This window comes from Rattus rattus, chromosome 5, assembly GCF_011064425.1.
Source record: "Rattus rattus isolate New Zealand chromosome 5, Rrattus_CSIRO_v1, whole genome shotgun sequence".
Lineage (NCBI taxonomy): Eukaryota > Metazoa > Chordata > Mammalia > Rodentia > Muridae > Rattus > Rattus rattus.
Genome location: NC_046158.1, coordinates 1,061,612 through 1,083,170, shown reverse-complemented (window position 1 = coordinate 1,083,170; position 21,559 = coordinate 1,061,612). Strand labels below are relative to the sequence as shown.

General features: G+C 46.1%; 1 protein-coding gene across 7 annotated transcripts in view; it reads left to right on the top strand.

Moving 5' to 3' along the window:
• Window positions 1–21,559, top strand: part of Mapkap1 (MAPK associated protein 1) — a 205,588-nt gene that overhangs the window by 145,160 nt on the left and 38,869 nt on the right. For 6 of the 7 annotated variants that reach the window (XM_032902686.1, XM_032902683.1, XM_032902688.1 and 3 more), the window contains 2 exons: window positions 3,674–3,781; window positions 20,792–20,932. In XM_032902686.1, the coding sequence (XP_032758577.1) occupies window positions 3,674–3,781; window positions 20,792–20,932 (249 nt within the window). The remainder of the gene's footprint in view (window positions 1–3,673; window positions 3,782–20,791; window positions 20,933–21,559) is intronic. The other variant, XM_032902685.1, reaches the window with a different exon arrangement.

The window sequence follows — 21,559 nt, the reverse complement described above, 5'->3', positions numbered from 1 at the left end:
CCTAGTCCCACTGCTCCCCAAGGGCCATGGAGCAGATTCTCAGCTCTTAGGCCCAGCTGATCTCTTAAATGGGGTTTGCTCTTTACTTCTCAAGGTATCCATAGGAAAGGCCGCTGAGTCCTTGGGGCAAAGTAGTCCTTGGAGTGAGGGTGGGTGATCAGTTACTACCCTTCACTCCGACTGTCATAGAGCACCATGGCCAGAAACAGAGTAAAGAAGGAAGTGCATTTTGGCTCATGGCTCCTAAGGGCGAGTGATAATAGTGTCAGGAAAGGCATGGCAGCAGGAGCAGGAAGCTAAGAGATCACATCTCAGTGGCACATAGGAACAGAGAAGGAACTGGAAATGGGATAAAGCTATAAATTCTCAAAGCCCATCCGTAGCAATGTACTTCCCACAGGAAGGCTCCACACCCTGAAAGTTATGTAGCTTTCCCAAGCAGAGCCACTAACTGGGTACAACGTGTTCACATACATGAGCCAATGGGGAGCATGTCTTATTCAAACCCCACAGTCAGCCTGCCAGACAACATACAACCCTTGGCCCAGGGACTCCTCAGACAGCCCTCTGAGGTTGGTGCCATTGTCCCCATATAACCAATGGAGAAACAGAGAGGTTCAGTATGTTGGCAATGTCATAAACTAAATGGCTCAGCCAGAATGTGGACCAAGGTAATTGGGCCCAGCCTAGGCTGTCTTGCCTCTCACTTGGGTCAAGCATGTTCTCATTACATGCAATCTATTGGCATGTGACTTTTTCTGGGATTGTGTGTGAAAGTCTTCCTCTGCAAGATCTCTTATCCAATTTCCTAGTAGTTTGGGTCTTGAGTTACATCTTCAGCAAAAGAACCTTACCTTCCCCAAAGCCAAGACCCATTAGCTCTCACCATGTTCAGAGATGGTTTGCTGCTTGTTCCTTCCTAGGGAACAGTAAGGGCACACAGAGCAATAGCAACCCAGAGTGGACTTCACTTCCAGACAAACTGAGATCGTCAGGAGAGTTCTTAAGAGAGGTGGTGTGGGCAAGGTGGCCCTTCACCTGATGGCAGAAACAGGTCCAGCATGAAAAATCCAAAACCCCCAAAAGACCTTGGGCCTTATCCCCTTTGTACTTCTTGCCTTGTAATCTTGCAGGTTTCATCCTGAGGTCCCTTCTGTGAAATGGGCTGCTGAGTCTACCTTGCAGGAGCCAATGGGAGCAGAATGTGAGTGCTTGGCACATGTTAGGCTGGTGGTAGAGACAAGAGAGAGTCCTCGAAGACACGTGCTATTTTAATAGACCGGAACAGATGGCCTATCAGAGTGCAGGGAGTTGGTTGGTTTCAGAGTAAAGGCCCTTAGCTCCCCTGACTTCCCTGATCTCTGCTTCCCAGGAAATTTCGGAGACTGGGAATTTAAACAAACAAACAAAAGGAGCAAAGGAAAGCAACCTGAAGTTTCCTCTGTGGCAGCCAGGCCTTGATTCCCAGTGGCCACACAGGCACACAGGCCATCTTCCAGCTTGAGAAGCCCAGCACCCAGGGAACCCTCAGAGTGCCCATGCCAGGGCACAAGGTGACTTAGAATGAAACTTCATAAACAGATCTGATTCAATTAAATTATTATATGTGAAAAGCTCTTCCAAGTGTCATACTTTGTGATGTTAAAAAAACACATAGTAAGACATTGGAAACATTTTAGGTATATGCAACATTTTAAATTATAAAAATCGCCTTTATTATATGGAAATTTGAAAAATACAGGAAAACACAAAGGAAAAGGAAAAGCATGCATAATCCCATTATTGTAATGTAACTACAGTTCACGTGTGTGTGTGTGTGTGTGTGTGTGTGTGTATGCATGTATGTACATTTTTACAACTGTAGTTATCCAATAAAAATTGTGTCTCATGTTTTTAAAACTAGTATGCTATAAACATGTTTTATATTATTAAATATCTTAGGATTACTTTTCTCATCTTTTTTAAAGTTATTTCCTTATATTTTATGTGTATGAATGTTTCCTCCCCCCCCGTGTGTGTGTGTGTGTGTGTGTGTGTGTGTGTGTGTGTGTGTGTGTGAGAGAGAGAGAGACCGACAGACAGTCAGAGACAGAGAGACAGAGAGAGAGAATCGAATCCCCTGTGACTGAAGTTACACACAGTTGTAAGCCATCCTGTGGGTGCAAGGAATGTTTAGGATTACTTTTAATGTCTCAATAGTATTCCTCCGTGTTTTATTTAGTAAGCTCTCTGATATCAAATCTAATTCTTCCCAAATTTTGAGTGCATCATAAAGCTATCAGATGTCAGTATCTTGGGCTGGGGGATTTCTTCCAGGACCTCCAGGGGCGCCAGAATCTACAAGTGGTGTAGTGTTTGCATAGCATGCTCTCCCACAGACCCTGTTCTCTAGAGTACTTGTAGTGCCTGGCACAGTGCAGACACTGTGTGAGGATGGTTGCTGCACAGAAAATGAGGAATGATGAGAAATAGTCATTATACTATAGACACAACTCTCCCCAAGTGTTTTCAGTCTGTATTGGTTGAATGCACACAGCATAGATACAGAGGGCTAATGTTATAGTTAAACTTTTTTACTTAGGCCCGACTCTAAATTTATATGCATGCCCCTGACATGTTGTGCCTCTGGAGGTGCTAGGAATAGAGGCTTAGGTTCTTCCGGGACCCCTGCACCATGGTGCTGCTATCCTCAGCTCTCTCTCTCACACCTCCTTCTACCTGACCAAACACACCTTTCAGAGTCAGGTGATGAGAGTTTCCTGTGCCTCTCACCTTTTCAATAACCATGAGGTACAGTCTGAATCTGACCTTTTGACCCCGTAAGTGTTATTTGAGAACATCATTGCTATTTAGGTTGACAAAGAAATAATGAATAATTCTATGAAATGTTCTGCCATAACACTTAGGTGCATAGGGTGGGTACGAGAATTCCTGGACACTAGACTACTGAAACCATGTCTCTAATGCTTCCCCAATATCTCAGTAAAAGCACTAACAACTAACTGACGGCTGCCACCTTTCCGTTACCAAACTCAGAGCATGGGACTTACTCTGTAACTTGGATGGTTTTTATTTCTTTGACTTTTTGAACTATCGTGAAGTTCTGCACAGACCTGATTGCAGTTGATTAATGTGCCGTGGTGATCACGTGTCAGTACCTTGGCAGCAGAGCCCTCCTGTGGAGCTGGTGGCTCCTAAGCTGATAGGGTGGGGGCTGCTTGTTTGCTTGTTTGTTTGTTTGTTTGTTTGTTTGCTTGAGACAGGGTCTCACTATGTAGCCCAGATCATCTTGGTCTCACTATGCACATTAGGAAACAGGTCCAGAGAGGAAGGTAACCTGTTTCATATCAAAAATGACAAACCAGAAGAAGGTATCAGATCCCATTACAGATGGTCGTGAGCCACCATGTAGTTGCTGGGAATTGAACTCAGGACCTCTGGAAGAGCAGTCAGTGCTCTTAACCACTGAGCCCTGACACAAATATCTTACCTGGTATGGGAAGAGCTGACTAAGAACAGGGTGAGAAGAGCCAGTTTCTACCATCTTGGATAGCTATACCCTTGGGACAGACATTACTGTTTTCCTTTGGCTTTCCCCAGTGTGTGGTAATTTCTGAGTGTTATATTCACCATTTCAGACATCCCCCCTCCTCCTGCCCCTTTGATCTTCCAGGCCCTCAGTACCGCCTGGAGAAGCAGAGCGAGCCTAACATCGCTGTGGACCTGGAGAGCACGCTGGAGAGCCAGAATGCCTGGGAGTTCTGCCTGGTTCGCGAGAACAGTACGTTGGCTGCCTCGCTAGCTCGCTCGCTCGCTCTGTGCCACTTTGTCTGTTGCAAACATGCTTAGGAGTGATGTGTGTGAGAGCATTTGCTGGTCTGGCTTCCCTACACAGATGAAAGTGACTGTTTGCCAGGGCAGACCACAGCCTTTGTGCTAGAAGTGTGTCCCAAAGCAGAATGATAGATTCTGTGCTATTTTGTACTCTGCATCCTGTTTAGCACTGTGTGATTAATATTTTGCTCTCGAACTACATCTTCCTAATTTTGGAACAACTCTGAAACAGCTTAGAAACAAGAGGCCCTTTTTCAGGCAAAGGCTCTTCTGTGTATACAGCAACAGGTCTGGTCAGTGTCAACTGCTTAGCACCGTGCTTCAGAGAAATTTAACCACTTGACTATTCTCGGCAGAAGGCGTCACCATGACTGCAAGCGCCACTGTGAGAACTGAATGCCTTCTTGTCTCCAGCGTTTCTGAGTTGTGAGGTTCTCTGCTAGATGATGAACAAGAGGAGATAAACTGCCCCCCAACCTCCCAGTCATGGTCCAGAGCTGCTGCTCCTGCCTGAAGTGCTCCTCCCTCTTTTTCACTAGCTCAGTCTCAGTTTAAACACCACATAGATAGCTCTGCCATCCAAACCTAGTTCCTTCCTCACCCAGGCACCAGAATGCTACCACAGAGCATTCCAGTTTTTCTTGGTGGCATTATTTCTGTAATTTATTTTGCTCAGTAACTGGCTAATGTCTGCCTCCCCCATTGAACTATAGGGCTGCGGAGCATGCCTGACCATACTGTTTCCTCATTAACTCAGCAGCAGTCTGCTAAAGACTGCACCCTCTAGGGGCTCAGGGAAAACAGACTGGGTAAGTAACTGAATAAAAGACCTTTAGTCCTGCACTGCCTCTTAACTCAGACCAGAGCCCTTGGCTGCCTCTTCTGAACAACATACACACTGTCACCAAGAAGGGGAAATGCATTTTTGTCATTCAAAACAAATTCTTAAAAGATCAGGCTGATGGCCTTACCACCTGCAGCTGGTTGTAAGAATCCTATGCAAAACAGTATAAAATTAAAAATAATGGTGCCTAACTAAGTAGCCTAAAAACACTTTGGCAAGCAGTAAATATTAATAAATGCATGCTCCTATCAAGAGTCTAATTCTAATATACAAGTATTCTTATGCAAAATCTGATGTCTCCCCTTATCAAATAAAGCAGGTATCTCAGAAATATTTCTCCTGGACTAGGCATGGTACTGTGCACCTGTTACCAGGAGAGTCAGGAGTTCAAGATCATCACCAGCCACATGAGTCTAAGGCCAGCCTAAAGCCTCATCAGTGGCTGAATCTGAGGGTGTTGTTGCCTTAGACGATGGTGACAGCAGCGGAATCTAGAGTATATGGTAGGTGGATATATCAAGAGGACTAAGAATGTTCTACACAAAATTTCCACTTCGGAGAATCTACCTTGAAAAAAGACCTAAAAAGCAGTGAAGATTTGTCTACACTGCTGTCTCTCGCAGTGTTATTTCTGCCTATCCCCGCGTGGGGATTTATGCAGTTTCCTGATATACTGACTGACCACAGTAACATCAGCCTGGGAATCAAGAAAGGGAAAGAAAAAGTTGTGTGCATTTGGAGACTGAGACATAGGCTTCGGAGCCTGTGAGTGAAAAAACAGTAGGAGAAATTAGAGAATATGTTGATGAAATAATGACAATGCTGTATGTTAAAGACTATGGATGTTTTAGCCCTCGGATTGATGTGTTACAAAAGAAAAGTCATGAACTTAGCATTCAGCTTTAAAAAAATAGAAAAACAGAAACAAACAAAAAAGCTGAAGAGACTAAAAGGAGACAGCAAAGATCAGAAGGTGTTGAGCTAAAAGACTACAAAAGAACTCATAAAGTCAGGAAACCTCTTTCTAAATGGACTGAAGTTAAGGCAGAAAAATATCAGAGAAACATCGGTAGTAACCAGCATGAAAAGGAGACACACAACAGATCCTTCAGCCCTTAAACATACAGCAAGGGCTGTGCATATGTGTCTGTATGTGTAAATTCCCTTGCCCGTAGAGGGGCATGGGGAGCCAGTGCTTCACCCCACTGTCTTCTGCAGTCACTCTCCCTCACCTTTTGAAGCAAGGTCTCACTGAACCTGAACTTAGGGGTTTGACTGCCTGGCTCGCAAGGCCCAGGAACACACACACCCCACCCTTCCACGCCACCCCCGCCCCACCCCACTGCCACCTCCCATCTCTCAACCTTATGCTTGCACAGCTGGCACTTTGCCCACTACAGCCATTCCCAGCCCATACAGGATTAATTGAAAAATTCCACTATGAAAAATTTGAAAATGTAGATGAAAAGAATGAGTTCCTGGAAAAGGTGGACATAATTAGCACAAAAAGAGAAGTAGATGTTCTGATGGACTTTGAAGCTTAATTAGTGATTGAAAAACCTTACACAGAGAGAGCTCAAGCAAGTGGTGAGAATAAACAAGCCCACCCACACCTGCCACTCCAGAGAGATTGCCCTGATGCTCATGGAAGAAATGAGACAAGCAAAACCTTGGTAATGACCACCACACAAGACAGAAACCTTTAGACCAGTTTTAGAATAAGAGGTCCAAAAATTCCAAACAAATCGTTAACACACAAATCAACATACCAACATTTTATTAGAAGAATCACACTCCACTGTCAAGTTGGGTTTACTCCAGGGTGCAGAATTAGTTTAATACTAACCACACCTAGACCATGTAATTTGCTGCATAATGATGGGAGAAAAGTAGATACAGAATTTTATCTATCTGTATCCATCCATCCATCCATCCATCCATCCATCCATCCATCCATCCATCCATCTATGGTTTAAAAACAAAACCCCAGTCATCCCATTTTTACCAGTGAAGACCCAGGAGCTAGATGCTCATGTGACAGCCTGCTAGCTCAAAGAGACAGAGAAAGTACCAGCTGACCTCCCTACTCCACCAGTGTTCCAAAAAGAAGAAGCCCTTTTTCTCCACTCTGTCTTCAATACCCTTCAATGCAAACATCTTACTTGTGTTTGCTTAGAGTTCACTCCCTGTCCTCTGGGTTGCTTGCTTCCCCTCTTTGACCTATCGTGACTTTATTTAACTCCTGGATTAAAGGCGTGTGCTAGGATGGAGCCACGCCACAGCAAGGTTATTTCAGTAAACAACACAGTCTTGGGGTTCACAGTGTGAGCAAATATCCTGCAACTATCTGTGTCTGTCTGTCTGTCTGTCTGTCTATCTATCTATCTATCTATCTATCTATCTATCTATCTATCTATCATTTCTACCACTAAAAGTTGGGTTTAGGGACTGGAGAGATGCCTTACTAGATGAGAGTACTTGTTCTTGCAGAGGACCTGCAACCTCACGGCAGCCTGTAACTCCAGCCTCTAACCAGTGAGTGCACCTGAACACACATGTGTTTGTACACAATATACACACACACAAAGTAAGTTGTGCTTAGCAAGTTTGGCATAACATCAAAGGGAAGAGATGTCAGGGTCACTGTGGCACATGCAGATATGTTCATACATGTTCCGAAGTGTAAGAATTAAGCTTCCCTTCTCCCATTCTCTTTCTCTTCCCAGAGATAACAGTGCCTTTCCAGGGATGTCTGTGCACGTGCATATGCAAATGAGTAGCCATGTGCACATCCAAGTACACACACTCATAGTTGTATTCCTCTGTGCAAATAGAAGCGCACAGCTGACTTCTGCATTGCTGTGGTATCGTCTCAGTCACAGCTGCAGCTTCCCCTGCACTGATTGACACTCTCTGCCTGTGAGCTCATGTGTCCCTTAACTGTCGCTGTGACTTGGAAGCTTATTATGACTCAGATGAGGCCCAGGTTTCTTGTATTAATAAGGGGAAAGTGCGAGGATTGGTGAGTAACGCTCAGCAGCTCAGCCCTAGCTCTTATCCCACAGCTAAGCAGAAACACTGGCCTCAGCTGTACAGCTTTCTCCCCAAGGCTTTTCATGGCTTCCAGTTCTAGAGTTCTGAGTCAGAACTACTAGGAGTGAGAAAAAACCCATGTGTGTTTGAAAATGATAAAGGCTGAAAGCAGTCAGAGTTGGATGGACTATTTTGACTTAGTTGTATAAAATAGAAGCAAGTTATGAAAACAGTTAATATTTTTCATAGAAAAACGTTTTTAAAACTAACTAGCGATCCCAACTAAGAACCATATTTTTTTGTTCTTCTCTACTAGTCATCTGTTGTGAACTTAGATCAACACAACAATGTTTCAGAAATGTGGTTGGGTTGGGTTGGGTTGGGTTGGTTTTCACTGTTTTGGTATGCTTGTTCAGGCTGGGCACACCACCCTCAGAACCATGCTCAAAGGGAGCCAAGTGGATTCCTGCTTTACAGCAGACTTGGAGGAGTGCTGTCCACTCCATGGCTTCCTGTGCATGCCAGTCACTACTCTGTGCACCAGTATCTGATTGGAACTGTGGACACTCTAGCTGCCTCCGTGTTGCTCTCAGCAGGAGTCATTGTGTTCTTATCTAAGGCTCCTAGGAGAGTGCCTGGTACATAGCATCAGGGGGTGTTGGCTTTAAGAGATCATGGTAGTGCAGCCATCTGTGGCTGTAAAGTCATAGGGCACAGGTGTATCAGTCTGGAAGCACAGAGCTATCAGAGCCTTTGCCAAGGTGGAGAGAGGAGGGAGGACCAAGAGAAATTAGAAGCAGGGTGCTTTCTGCTGCACCAGAATGAGGTTCGGTTTATAAGTAATGTCACTGGATTGAAAAGGCCATAACATAAATAGCAGCCGTTCAGTTTTTCTTCAGAGGAGTGGCTATGACATTTTTAGGCAGTCACACCCCATAGTTAAAGTCAGTTATTGAAGCCTACTGTTACAGATTCTTGCCCTGAGCATTCTCCAAGCTCTCCTGCAGACATCCTCGCTGTGAGGAGACTTTCCCCAAGTTAGGCAGCTAGAAACCATGTGGCACCAAAACCTGAAGTCGGCGCTCTTCCAGCGCCCACGCTAGATAACCTGAGTCTCTGATCCTGAGAATGGTTGTGGAAGAGAGGAACTTGCAAATGAAGTGATGTGACAAGTTTCTGCCTTGGGACTTAGAGCTCCCATTTGTGCTTGGAACCCGGCCTTAGATAAGACTGAGATGAGCCAGAGTCCTTGAGCTTTCCAGTTTGGATCCTTGTCTCATAATCTACCACGTCCTTCAGCCAACTGTCTGCTCGACGCTGGCAGCAAACCAGGAGGAAGCAGTGAGTGCACTCCACGGAGGTGAGAGCAGAAGACACCCATTCTTGTTCAAGCTTCTGTATAAATCCTGGCACCAAACTGAACCCCAGTTTTCTCTTCTGCCACATGTGCTGGGTGACCTTTCACACTGATCAGATGTAATTCTCATCCATGGCCTTAAAAGGAAGGAACAGTTTCATCCCTAGCTTTGAGATAGGAACTCTGAAATTCCTCCTCGTTGGGGCCAAAATATGCCCAAGATTTACGTGTCTTTCGGGACTTCCTAGAAACTGCTAAGCCCTGTGTCGTTATCACTCCCTAGGCTGCTATCGTAACAGTTGAGCACTGTGCTTTATGGGTTGTCACTAGAGCCAGGTTGACCCGAGGTGAAGCACTCGCAGCCTCAGACATGAGTGGCACCTCTCCTAGACTCAGTTTCCTATGAAGGTATTTTGTGAGGATGGAATGAGACAGAATCACACTTGTAACATTTTAGACAAGTGTGCTCAAGGAGGAAGAAACTGGGGCTCTGAGAGACGACGTGGTTTGCTAGTATTTTATGAATATTAATGAGGAACCTGGTAAACCAACTGTGTCTTCCTCCATTGACTCTTCTGAAATACTGAACCTCATTCCTCCACTTCTTAGCAGATGGTGCTGTGGAGAGAGACCCCAGTGGCATCAGTTCAACAGCCTACGGCAGGGATGGCGCGTCACTCACAGCTTTCTGTCATTCCAGTAGCTTTTTTTTTTTAAAGATTTATTTATTTATTAGATATAAGTACACTGTAGCTGTCTTCAGACACACCAGAAGAGGGCATTGGATCTTTTTACAGATGGTTGTGAGCTACCATGTGGTTGCTGGGAATTGAACTCATGACCTCTGGAAGAGCAGTCGGGTGCTCTTAACTGCTGAGCCATCTCTCCAGCCCTCCAGTAGCTCTCTGAACTTCCTCTATTCAGGGTCACACGATGGATGGATAGTCCCCAGGTAGACTGTGGTGGACCAGATGATCTGCAGGACCAGCAGGGCCTCATTTAGTTGCCCCTGAAAACCTGGGAAAGTGACTTTTCTAAGCCATGGGACCCCTGGCTGCCACCTCCTGGACTCAGAGCCCCTCTTCCTCCTCCTCTGACTAGACTTAGTAGTTTTGTCTGCTGCAGGCTTGTCTGCACCCCATCACCCTGAGCAGTGACCCTGAATACCGTCTCTCATCCCCCTGAGGGAGTGTGCACCCTCACTCATGCCCAGGAAAGGTGTCTTTACTAGAGCAGGTTTCTCCAGGGATAGAGTTCACTCGCCTTCCTGTCACCAGTGTGTTAGGAGAAAGAAAACTGAAGGGAAGCTGTTGACATCTTTGATGTGTTTCCAGACCCTTTGTGCTGCTTATTCGCAGCAGGCCCCTTCCTCCTCCCCTTGCTCTCTGCCTGGCCTGGAGACTCCTGGTGGTTTCTCTCTGCTCACAGAGGCTTCGCTTTCTTCTGTTACACATTACTAATCTCTCCAGTTTCTGTCATGTTAGTTGAAGGAAGGGCTTTAAAGCTCTTTCATTAGACCACAGCAGTACTCGTCAAATACAAAGGAAAATGTGATCATGCAAATAAGCTCTGTTTACAAGGAGCAGTGACTTGTGGCACCCGTGGTCCATATTTCAGTGTGACTTATTGCTGAAAGGCGTTGCTTGTCTGGCTTGGGGGTAGGTATTCTCTGTAAGGAATTTTCTACTTGGCGTTGCATAACAGTTCCTTGCACACGAACAGAATTTAAATGAAATGGAAGTGTTACTGCACAGTTCCTGTCCACCTCTTGCTGTCTGTTAGCAGGGGCCAGTTGGTCCTGTGTTGTGTGTAGGAGAAAAGGTAAGGTGTCTGGCATCGCTTCGTCATGTGAGCAAATCTGTGAACCTTGTTTCTCCATGTCACGGTGATCCCACCATGCAGTGTTGTTTTGAGTGTCAACTGTGGAAACAAATGACACAATGCCTTAAAAGCTCTTAATGAACCACGGTGTACCCCTGTGAGGGTGGCCATTACCAAACCCATGTCTCAGAGCCCTCCTAGTACCCTCTTAGCGCCTCCACAGTTCCCTTGGCAAAGGAGGAGTGGACCCCCTGGGGCTAAAAGCTGTGCTGACCTTGATAGGAAGCAAACCTGTGCCCTGTCCACAGGAGCTTTTTAAGTAATGAAAGCTCTCATTGTGCTACATGGGCTAAGAACTTCCACATGAATTGACTTTTTCTCTCTCCCCCTTTCTCAAACCCCCCCCCCTTCATTTTATCATTAGGTAGTAATTAGTATTCAAGGGAAATTGGTCTTAATATATTAAAATTGGTTAAGTGCATTTAGACCTGTACCACAGCCAATGTCTTATTGGAAAATGTAATTGGGGACTCTGTGTATGTAATTAATTGAATTACAATTAAGAACTTTCATTAAGTGATACACTGGTACATTAGAGCAGTAAGGAAACATGTTTGACGAGCCACAAACCCTGTCTGGGCTCTAAGTGAGGGCACAGAGCCTCACTCTCTTCCAGTCGGCTCCTGGCCCCAGAACGTGCCCCGCTGCCCCCAGTAATGGTTTTGGTAATACATCAGGTGACATTCCTGCAGTGGCTAGATGGGAGGTGGGTTTCCTCCGTGGTGTGTTCTACTTCTCGATTCCAGAATCAGGGAGAGAGCCACCTTGGTGTTGGTCAGATTTTCCTAGTCCATAGGTATTCTGCTGTGTAAACTGTCCAGTGTTCGCATCCAAGAAAACCCCACTACTATCCTCGTGTCCTGAGCAGAAGCAAAGACATCTTGAAGGAAGGAGGGATGGGAATTTTGCAGCCTAAGTTGCAAGCAAACCCATCATGAGCCCTGTGTCCCGCCCTGAAAATGGTCACGCTCCAGCTCTCGAGGGCAGTTGTGTTCACATTGAATGTGTATTTGTTCATTTGTCCTTTACAGGCCAACATCGTGTCTTAGTCAGGGTTTCTATTGCTGCAGTGAGACACCGTGACTAAGAGGCAAGCTGGGGAGGGAAGTTTACTCAGCTTACACATTCACATTGCTGTTCATCACCAAAGGAAGTCAGGGCAGGAACTCACACAGGGCAGGAGCCTGAAACTAATGCAGGGGCCATGGAGGGATGCTGCTTACTGGCTCGCTCAGAGATGGCATCACTCACAGTGGGCTGGGCCCTCCCTCCTTTGTCACTGAGAAAATGCCTTACAGCTGGATCTCATGGAGGCCTTACCTCAACTGAGGCTCCTTTCTCTCTGATAACCCCAGCTTGTGTCAGGTTGACACAGAAAAGCAGCCAGTACACATTGGATCTCGGTTATGATCAGTGACAGCTTTAGGGTTGAAGAGTGGGTAGCAAAAACCTAGTTGTGATATACTGGAGAGACGCAGGAGGGTGAAAGTCAGAGAAAAGAGATTTCCCCAGTGTGGCCGCAATAGCAGGGGGAAAAAATGAAGGACTCAGCCATGCCCAAGTCTGCTTTCAGGTGCTGAGAGAGGCTTGGGTTTAAGTGGAGGGCACGAGGAATGCCGTCTACTCCAGCTGTGGTTCTGCCCATCACTGGCTCATCGTGGCTCAGCTCTGCTCCCTCCAGCGAGGTGCTCAGATAAACGGTTATGCTGTTCATCGGTTACCCCCCTTAGTTTGAAGCCTCCCCTCAAACGAATGGGAGAGGGCTCTGTCCTGCCTGGTTTTGCTCTTGTGACTCAACAGAACTCAAGGAAGTCAGTCATTCGCCTCTGTCAGAAGTCCATACAAAATGAAGACAGACTGGCCTGTGCTTTTGCTACTCGGTGGGCTCAAGTGAAGAGTCAGTGTGTTTACTTAGCAAAGGCAGCTTTTCAGTGGCTTTCTAGAGGAGTAGGCTTCTTTGAGGAAAGTGAAAAATGAGTCAAACAATACTAAGAGAATGTTGTAAGCTACTGCCCATCTGAAGCCTCAAGACAGGAGAGTGTGCTTAGCACTGGGAAGACCACCCTGGCCTAAGCATGAGAGGGTGAGCTGAGGGCTAGGCAGCCCCTTCTGTCATCTGTCCTCATCAGAAATTCTGCAAGCCTGAAGCTGCTTCTTTCTGACCACCTCATAAAGCAAGATTACCTTGATTTATTGAGGGAGAGCTGTCATCTCTACGTAGGAAGTCCTCCAGCACACTGCCTCTGGCTCCAGGAGTTCAGTCAATTAAACACTGACAGCACGGATCCCTACTCAGGTTGTAGCACATCCTGTATCCTACTGTGTGATCCTGGTGGCTTTAAAGAGAGTACTGTAGAGGGTCTGTGTGTGTCTAGTATATCACCTATTGATCGTTTCTAGAGACCAGCGAAAATGACTAGCAGCTGAAGGGAAGTGTTTAATAGAGGGGAAGCTTTGTGCTTATGGGACTTTGGGGACTAAACGGCTTCTGGAAAAAAAGTGATGGATGCAGAGCACTAAGGAAGAGTTTTCTCCACGACTCACTCAGGCGTCCAGCATTGAGTCTGCCTGGAAGAGAAACATTGAAATTTAAGTCCTGCTCCTGTTTCCTTTGCTCCAGCGGGGCAGGCATGTTCATGTCCATTTCCTCAATGCAGTTATGGCTGTAGAGTTGTCCAGGTCTAGCCCATTGAAGAAATGAATGCCTTTACCCAAAGGAAGCCATGAATGAGTACACAGGCCGTTCAGTTCCCAGCTCAGCCTCACAGATGCAGGACCATAGACCCTGAAGACATAGTGAGCACTACTTTTCTCACCTGTTGGAGGAGGATATCATCTGACCTAAAAAGACTGGGAAATGAAAGGAGATGACATGTCCATAGTGCTGAACATATGGTATCTACTATAGAGTATGTATGTGTACACTGAATAACTGCAGGGCTGAATCCCTGTCCTCCATGCACCCCTCTGTGGAAGGGATTCTGACCACATGCAGAACTTCTCAGATCAAAGCTTATGTTTGCATGGGCCCACTGGCGTACAGTATACCACACAGTGTGGACATGGCCTGCCTGTAGGAGTAACTCTGCACAAGGAGACTACAGATGTAAGAGAGAAGCCAAGGAAGGCTCTATTGTACTAGACTTTGAAGAAGAAAGGGCGTCCTGGCTACGTGGGACAACCCGAGCAGAGTCCACCTTGGCACAGGAATAGTTGGAGAGTGGAAAGGATTGCAAGACTTTGGGGTACCAAGGGAACCCCAAGGTTGGTCGAGGGGACCAAGGTTTGTTTTCCTTTCCCAGTCAGCTCCTTACACAGCCATGCTTTTCTGTGTGCCTACCTTTAGACTCCTCTCCTGCACTCCCCGGTCCCTCTCCCTCCCTTCTCCAGCCAAAGGCAAGCCCTTACTCTTCTGAATACTCACTCACTCTGCATAGTTCATTGTTCAGAATTCCTACCCTGTCTTATCATCTGAGAACCCTGCCAGCTCATCCCCTGCGTGGCCCAGCATCTGTCTTGTGATATTTATTCTGGGTTGGAAGAAACAGGTCAACAGGTACAAACAAAAGAAATTGAAAGGCAAGGATATGGGAGAGAATGCTTACCTTCTGGTTAGGTTCTAGGCATCTTACAGGAGACTGAAGTCGAGTTAACTTGCAGTAGCCTAGGCCTTTTAGACTTGGTCTGAGACCCACTGATCCAAAGGATGAACTTGAAAGTCCTGTGTAACTTGCTCTATAGACACCGAAATCTGCCAATAGCAAGCATCTGAGTCCATCTGAGCATTGACTTAATGAGTACTTGTTTGAGAAAAAAAAAAAAAAGCCATATGCCTCTAAATGATTCCCTTGGTGTCTATAAAATCACCCGTATGAAAGCCTTTCTGAAAGGGGGAAGTGTAGTTAGCCTTGGTTCTCAGCACTGAAAGCAGACTCGCTCCTGCTTATAGAAGCTTTTAGCTGAGTTTGTTGTCGGGGCGCAGCACACGCACACAGGTCTGAATCCACTTCTGTGTCCCATCATGGCATCTGAATGGGCACCAAGGACAGGAAGGGCCTACCCACCACCAAGTCAGCAGTTCTCATCCCGCTTGTGCTACCACCCTTTACATGCCTGAAGTTACTCAGGGTAGCTGGGCGGAAGCTTGGGATTAGATCAGATTAGCTCATTTAGGACCTCAGGTTCAATCACCAGCACCAAAAAGGCCTGAAGCAGGAGGATTGAGAGTTCCAGGCCATCCTAAAACACATAGACACACCTTGTCTCAAAATAAAAATAAAGATAAAACAGGAAACAAAAATTCCCAAATCAAAACAATACACAATGACAAAACAAATCATTCCACTTCCTTTTTGGTGCTGGGAACTGAACTGAGACATTGCAGATGTGTCTATTCCTAAAAGATAGACAGGAAGTTGTGTTTATTAAGTCATTAAAAACAGTAGAACTGTTAGCATAACCGCTTTTGTGAAAAAAGCAAAGCTAGATTTTCTTTAAAATGATAATGTGAAGAGAAGCTCCTGTTACTCCCAGGCCTGAGGCAGGCTGTCCTGTAGCCAGACTTGAAGTTTTTTTGTACTGAGCATAATCTCCCCATGCTAGTGGTACAGGTGTGCACATCATGCCTGGTTCGTGCATGCCGAGCTGTCCTGCTGTGACCCGGGCCTCACACATGCTAGGCAAACGATGTGCGCCTGAGCTGGGGCCCAGCCGTGCTGCACGCTCGCTCCTGCAGGTTACCAGGATGTTCCAGATCCTCACCTCCGCCGCTGCATGTGGCTTGTCGCACTACATTGTTTGGGCTGTAGTGTAGGAAGACAATTTGTCTTAACACAGATACGTTGTTGAAACAGAGGAGAGAGTTTCTGTACCCTTTTCAGATAATTGTTGGTATTAATTTTCATTTATATCAAAATTCAAGTGATAGTTTCCTAAAGGTTAATTGCAACATGGAACCAGAGCTCTTTATTATGCTGTGCACTTGTAAGGGAATGAGCATAAAAGGCAAAAGATGTTTTACTGTTACTGTGAAAACAGTATAGGACCATAGGACCCTGAAGGGAGCTTGGAGCTAGATGTGCCCACCACTGGCCCAGGCCTACACACACTTGTGGACCTCTGGTTTTGAATTCACTGTTCTAGTCCACATTCTCTTGTCCTGGGGTCACAGGGGTGGGCATGGGTGTCGGTGGTGTAGGAACTGCTTTTAGTACCACCTGAGAGGAGAAGGTGAATGAAACAAACCAAAGGAACACAGGGGCTCCAGAGCCCAGTCCTGTCCCAGTCACTATAAACCCAGAGCAGGTTTTAGTCTGCATCTCACTTTATGCCCACGGTCAGTCTCGCAGCACCCACTCCTTCCTCTTCACTGCAGGAGCCAGACTTGCCTTGGACTCGGCTCCCTTACTACCTCCTCTGCTTCCCTTTGTATTTCTCACACCAGCCTGCTTGGTCTTTCTTCCCCCGAGACCAGGTCCGCGGTCCTCCTGGTTTTACTCCAGTGAATTGGACTGCTTCCTCTAAGATTCTCTGTTGTCCCTAGGCCCTTCTGAGCTTCACCCTCTCAGAGCCTTCTCGTTAGTCCATCTGCACCAACAAACACTAAACCCCACCCTCAAAATGTGATCTGTCACATTCAGCTTTGAGATCCTGCAACCTGAGCGTTTTGACACAATACATTATGGTAATGCACAGCACATAGAGACATTACCACTCACGACTTTGACAGAGTACACTGTGAAGTCTTTGAAGGCACCATTACAATTTATCTTGTCATTGCTGAGAAGATCCAGTTCAGCTTTAATGTAGATGAACACAGTGTGGCTTTTGTCTTATTTAATTGCTTGTGACCTTTTTAATTGCTAATTTAACAAAATACCAAAGGGTTATATCTCAATTAAATTAATGGTTTGGGGAGGGGTTTTGTGTGTTTGTTTTTAAGACATTCTGATTCTCTCTACTTTGCACTTTGAGAAGATAAAATGTCATCTTGAACAGAAGTAGGGTTTAAATGTGAAGTTGGTAGACGGCAATGATTTCCATATGCAAATGGCACAAGCCCTAGTGTCTGCATGGGTGCTTGGGTTCCCCTTTCTCCAGGTACAGGCACAAAAGGTTTGCACATCAACCTATTGCATTTTCCGGTCCTCAGACACTGCTCATGCGGTGCTCTGCTTCAGGTATCCATCATGGGGGGCCTATGCAGACGCCCTTGTTCGTTGGGCTCGTCTGCTTCTCTGGTTGCTTTGTGTTCTGTAGCCGGGTCCTGAGTTCCCGAGAATCAAGAGCCTTTCCTGCCAGTACCTTCTCACATTCCACACTCCGTACAGGAGGGCAAGACACGTGCACAACAGACAAGCCCTGCACTCAGGCTCTCTGGGCCCACTTGAAAACTGGCAGTGAACTTGGGAGCTACTGTCCAGTTCCATAGGTGACCTGCTTGGAGGGGATGCGGGACTGAGCACCAGAGGGCGGGCATCCCTTGATGCTCTGCCTTCTGGATCTTAAGAGTCATCAGGGCAAGGCGTCAGGGACTGAAACCTTCTGTACCATGTGGATTTTCCCTGGCAGAGCAGAAGGTCAGTGTGTAAAGCATTAGTGCTGAACCAGCTCCAGCTATGAAAGTCTTGGACAAAATTAATAGAAGGAAATTGACAAGCTTTGCCGGTTATTCTGTAGCTTTAGACCTTGACTGAAATCCTATCGCCTCATCTGCCCATTATTAACATTTCAGCAAAATATAAAGTTTTCATTAATCTCCCACAGTAAAGTTAGCCATGAAAACTGGCACTTGTTTGAGCTTTTAGGACACATTAACTGGTGTATTAAACAGAATGTGTCATTCTTCAGCAGCTTCTGCAAGAAGCTAAATCAATTTCTAGCCATATTTATGCACCACTTTATCTAAAAGCATCTGAATTATCATCTGCAGCTGAGATCCTTTATTAGCAGCTGGCATTGGAATTTCCCAGTAAAAAAAAATTGTATGTCATGTTATAGTAATTTTTAAATTGGTTTTAATCCAACATAAAATGTAAAAATCTTAAGTGTGTGGTTTTGTTGTTGTTGTTTTCAGTAATTGGCATTTTAGCTTAATGAGCTATTACTCTTTCCAAATCAAATACCTGCAATGTTTAGGAAAGACCAATTAGTTAAAGTTCCAGATGCCTTGGAATTCAGAGCTAACCTCTGTCTGATTCGACTCTGTCTAGTGAGTCATTCTCAGGTAGCAAAGGTGGACCTCGGTATTTAAGAAAGCAGGACTGCTTTCTGTATAATTTTGTATACAAAAGTCCTAAAATAGAAATAAATGCATTTAGCAGTTATGTTTTTATTAAAATGTAGTTTGGAGAAAGTGTCTGTGTTAAACTTTCCCCAGCCCTTGTTCTGATGTCATGTTTCCCAGGAAACATTGAAGCCATGATCTGTGGCAAATCACCAGTGCTTCAAAGAATGGAACGAGTCAACAGATGGCTCTCGCAGAGATGGCATGTCACTCAGTTTGTCCTGCAAGAGGACGCTGGTTAAGTCATGGCCTCTCTGAACACAGCACCTGGTGCTCGCACTGCACTTGCACTGGGCTCCTGCTTTCTCTGCACAGTAGCTAGGGCTGACTACAGGGGTGAGCACAGACATTGCTGACTACCCTCCTGTGGCTTACAGTCTAGAGGCAGAGACAGAGCATCACTCGCTGGTCACTGTTCAGTAGAAGATATGGACGCAGTGTCAGGACAGAACTAGATTTGGGGGCTCGGAGTCAGGGGAAATCTCCCTTCCTGGAGCCTCATTTGAGCCAGGCTTTTGAGAAGGGATAGGTAGGAGACTAGTAGGGAGTGAGACAGGAAACAGGGGGCTCTGAGCATGTGCAATATGCTCTAAACCGGGGACTGTGTCCAAGGTGCATCCCGTCCTTCCCAATGGTACAGCCTATCCCGGGTGCTATCCATGTGAGAAGCCGTAGTGCGTAGGGGCAGAATATACAGCTTCTAACAGCTGAGTTCAGTGCCACAGAAAAGGAACTGACGTCTCCGAGAGGTCAGCCTAGGCAAAGGAAGCATGAGGTGGTCAGGTTGCGGAACAGCCATTTTACACTGATACCCAAAGCTAGTGCTTTCTCTCCCACTCGCTCCATCTGAAGGAGTCCCTGAACTTCCCTGTGGTTTGTCTGTAGCTAGCGTGTGTGGCTTGGACTATGGCTTAGCTTCCCATCGATGTAAGATGGGAAATTCCAGGACCTTCCATGTTGTCATGAGGCGTAACATGAATGAAGGACTTGGCGTCGTGGCTGACCTGGGTAGCAGAGTGGCCATTGTTTATTTAGCAAGTTTAGTGTGAACACACCAGTTGTGTATGCTCTTCTCAGGAGAAAGCATAAAGGCAAATGAGAAGCTTGACTTACCTATGTGAGACTTCCATGTTACAACAGAGCAGCCACTTCACAGGCCCAAGGACAGGCTGGGTGTCAGCCCCTCTGGCTAGTGTTTTTAATCATTTTATGCATTAGATTCTTTACATGAGTTTTTATGTTCTGTGAATATCAGGGTGAGTTCATAGAGGTAGTCACTTGGCTAAGATCACATAGCAAATTAAAGGCAGAGGTGAGAGTTGAAGTAGGTCTGCCCAACTGTGGGTCCAGTATATACCAGCTACTATACGTGTGTGTCAGCCACCAACGCAGAGCTCACTGACAAGGTGAAGTCTGAGCCAGCCTGAGGAAGAAGATTTTGGCTGTTCTAGGGTGGAGCTGAAGGAGTAGTCTGGGCTACCAACAAGGCCTAGCAATTTCACCTCAGAAGTGTCACCGCAGACAGACTCTGGAGACTGAACCATGGTTTGCCTTTGCCTGGTGTAACCAGTCTGCAGTCTGGGAGGATGTGAGAGAAGGTACTGTGAGGACCATGAGAGATTGGAAGACCGTTCAGCCAGTTCATAAGCTGCCGTTCCTTAGCTGCTGGCTGTAGGAAGGGGCTTCATTAGAGGCCTTAGATCCAGAGAGACTTGTAGGGCACCGGTCTTCCCATTTGTCACCTACGTCATATGACTACGTCATATTACATGTGAGTGAGTGAGTGGGTGGGTAAGTGAGCAAGCGAGTACTTGTGTGAGAGTGTGAGTGTGAATGAATGAGTGAGTGAATGTATGAGTGTGAGTCAGTGTGTGAGCGAGCGAGTGGGTGAGTTAATGTGTGAGTGAGTGGGTGGGTGGGTGAGTTAATGTGTGAGTGAGTGGGTGAGTGAATGTGTGAGTGTGAGTCAGTGTGTGAGCGAGCGAGTGAGTGGGTGAGTGAGTGAGTGAGTGAGTGTGAGTCAGTGTGTGAGCGAGCGAGCGAGTGAGTTAATGTGTGAGTGGGTGGGTGGGTGGGTGGGTGATCAGTGAAGCCTTTAGAGAAATGAGCCGGAAGATCTTGTGTCCAGATCTCAAAGGCAGCTCAGCAGTCCTAAGGCCAGCAAGAAAGAGGCTTCCGCCTGAGGCAGGGGACACTGAGCAAACAGGTCAGGGATTTGGAAGGGTTGGGGTTCTTCAAGGAGCTTCAATGACTTTCATGACCACCACACTCCCAGAGTCTGACCTTCTCAGTGGAGCTGCTTGATCCCGCTCACGCCTGTCTCCACTGCCCAGCTGAGGGCCGGCCTTGGCATAGGCAGTGTTTGTGGAATTAACTGTTGGATGATTAATACGATAGCACTCTGTTTACTGGAATGGCATTATTAAGTCATCGCTCAGCCTTCCCCTCCAAATTAAATAGCCCGTACTATTTTAATTTATCCCAAAGCATTTTAAGCAGACACCATTTGCCAAGCCTCATGTATCTTTATGTGTTAAACTGTTCTTTTCCTCCCCAGGTTCAAGGGCAGACGGAGTTTTCGAGGAGGATTCACAAATTGACATTGCTACAGTGCAGGATATGCTTAGCAGCCACCATTACAAATCATTCAAAGTCAGCATGATCCACAGACTGCGGTTCACAACTGACGTGCAGTTAGGTGAGTGCGTGTAGAGAGACGTCACACACAGCTCTTCTGTGGCCTGGGTGACTAAAGAGAATTTGGTTTCTGAGGAATTGTCAAACGATGAAATTTAAAGTACATTCTTGGGCTGGAGAGATGGCTCAGTGGTTAAGAGCACTGACTGCTCTTCCAGAGGTCCTGAGTTCAATTCCCAGCAACCACATGGTGGCTCACAGCCATCTGTAATGAGATCTGATATGCCTGAAGATAGTTACAGTGTACTTATATATAATAAAATAAATCTTAAAAAAAAGTACATCCTTTTCCACCCAAGGGTTATTTCTTTGTCTTCTCTATGAAGCAGAAGATTAGAAAGAGAACTCACTTGAGACTGTCCTCAGATGGACAGACTTGAGAAGTCCCATGGCCCCTCTGGTCCTGGGGATGTCTGCTGTGCACCTATCCTTACCCCCAACCTCGGAGCTTCCTTGTTTAGGAAGCTTCTTAATGAGCTTACAGGCTATATTTGGGTCTCACTAGAAAATCTAGTACTCACTTTCAATTAATATTTGGGCTTGATTTGCTCTGGTTAAACACTGAATTTCTGCTTTTACTTAAACCTACCAGGAATAGAAAAGTCATCATAGTCGTCAACATGATATT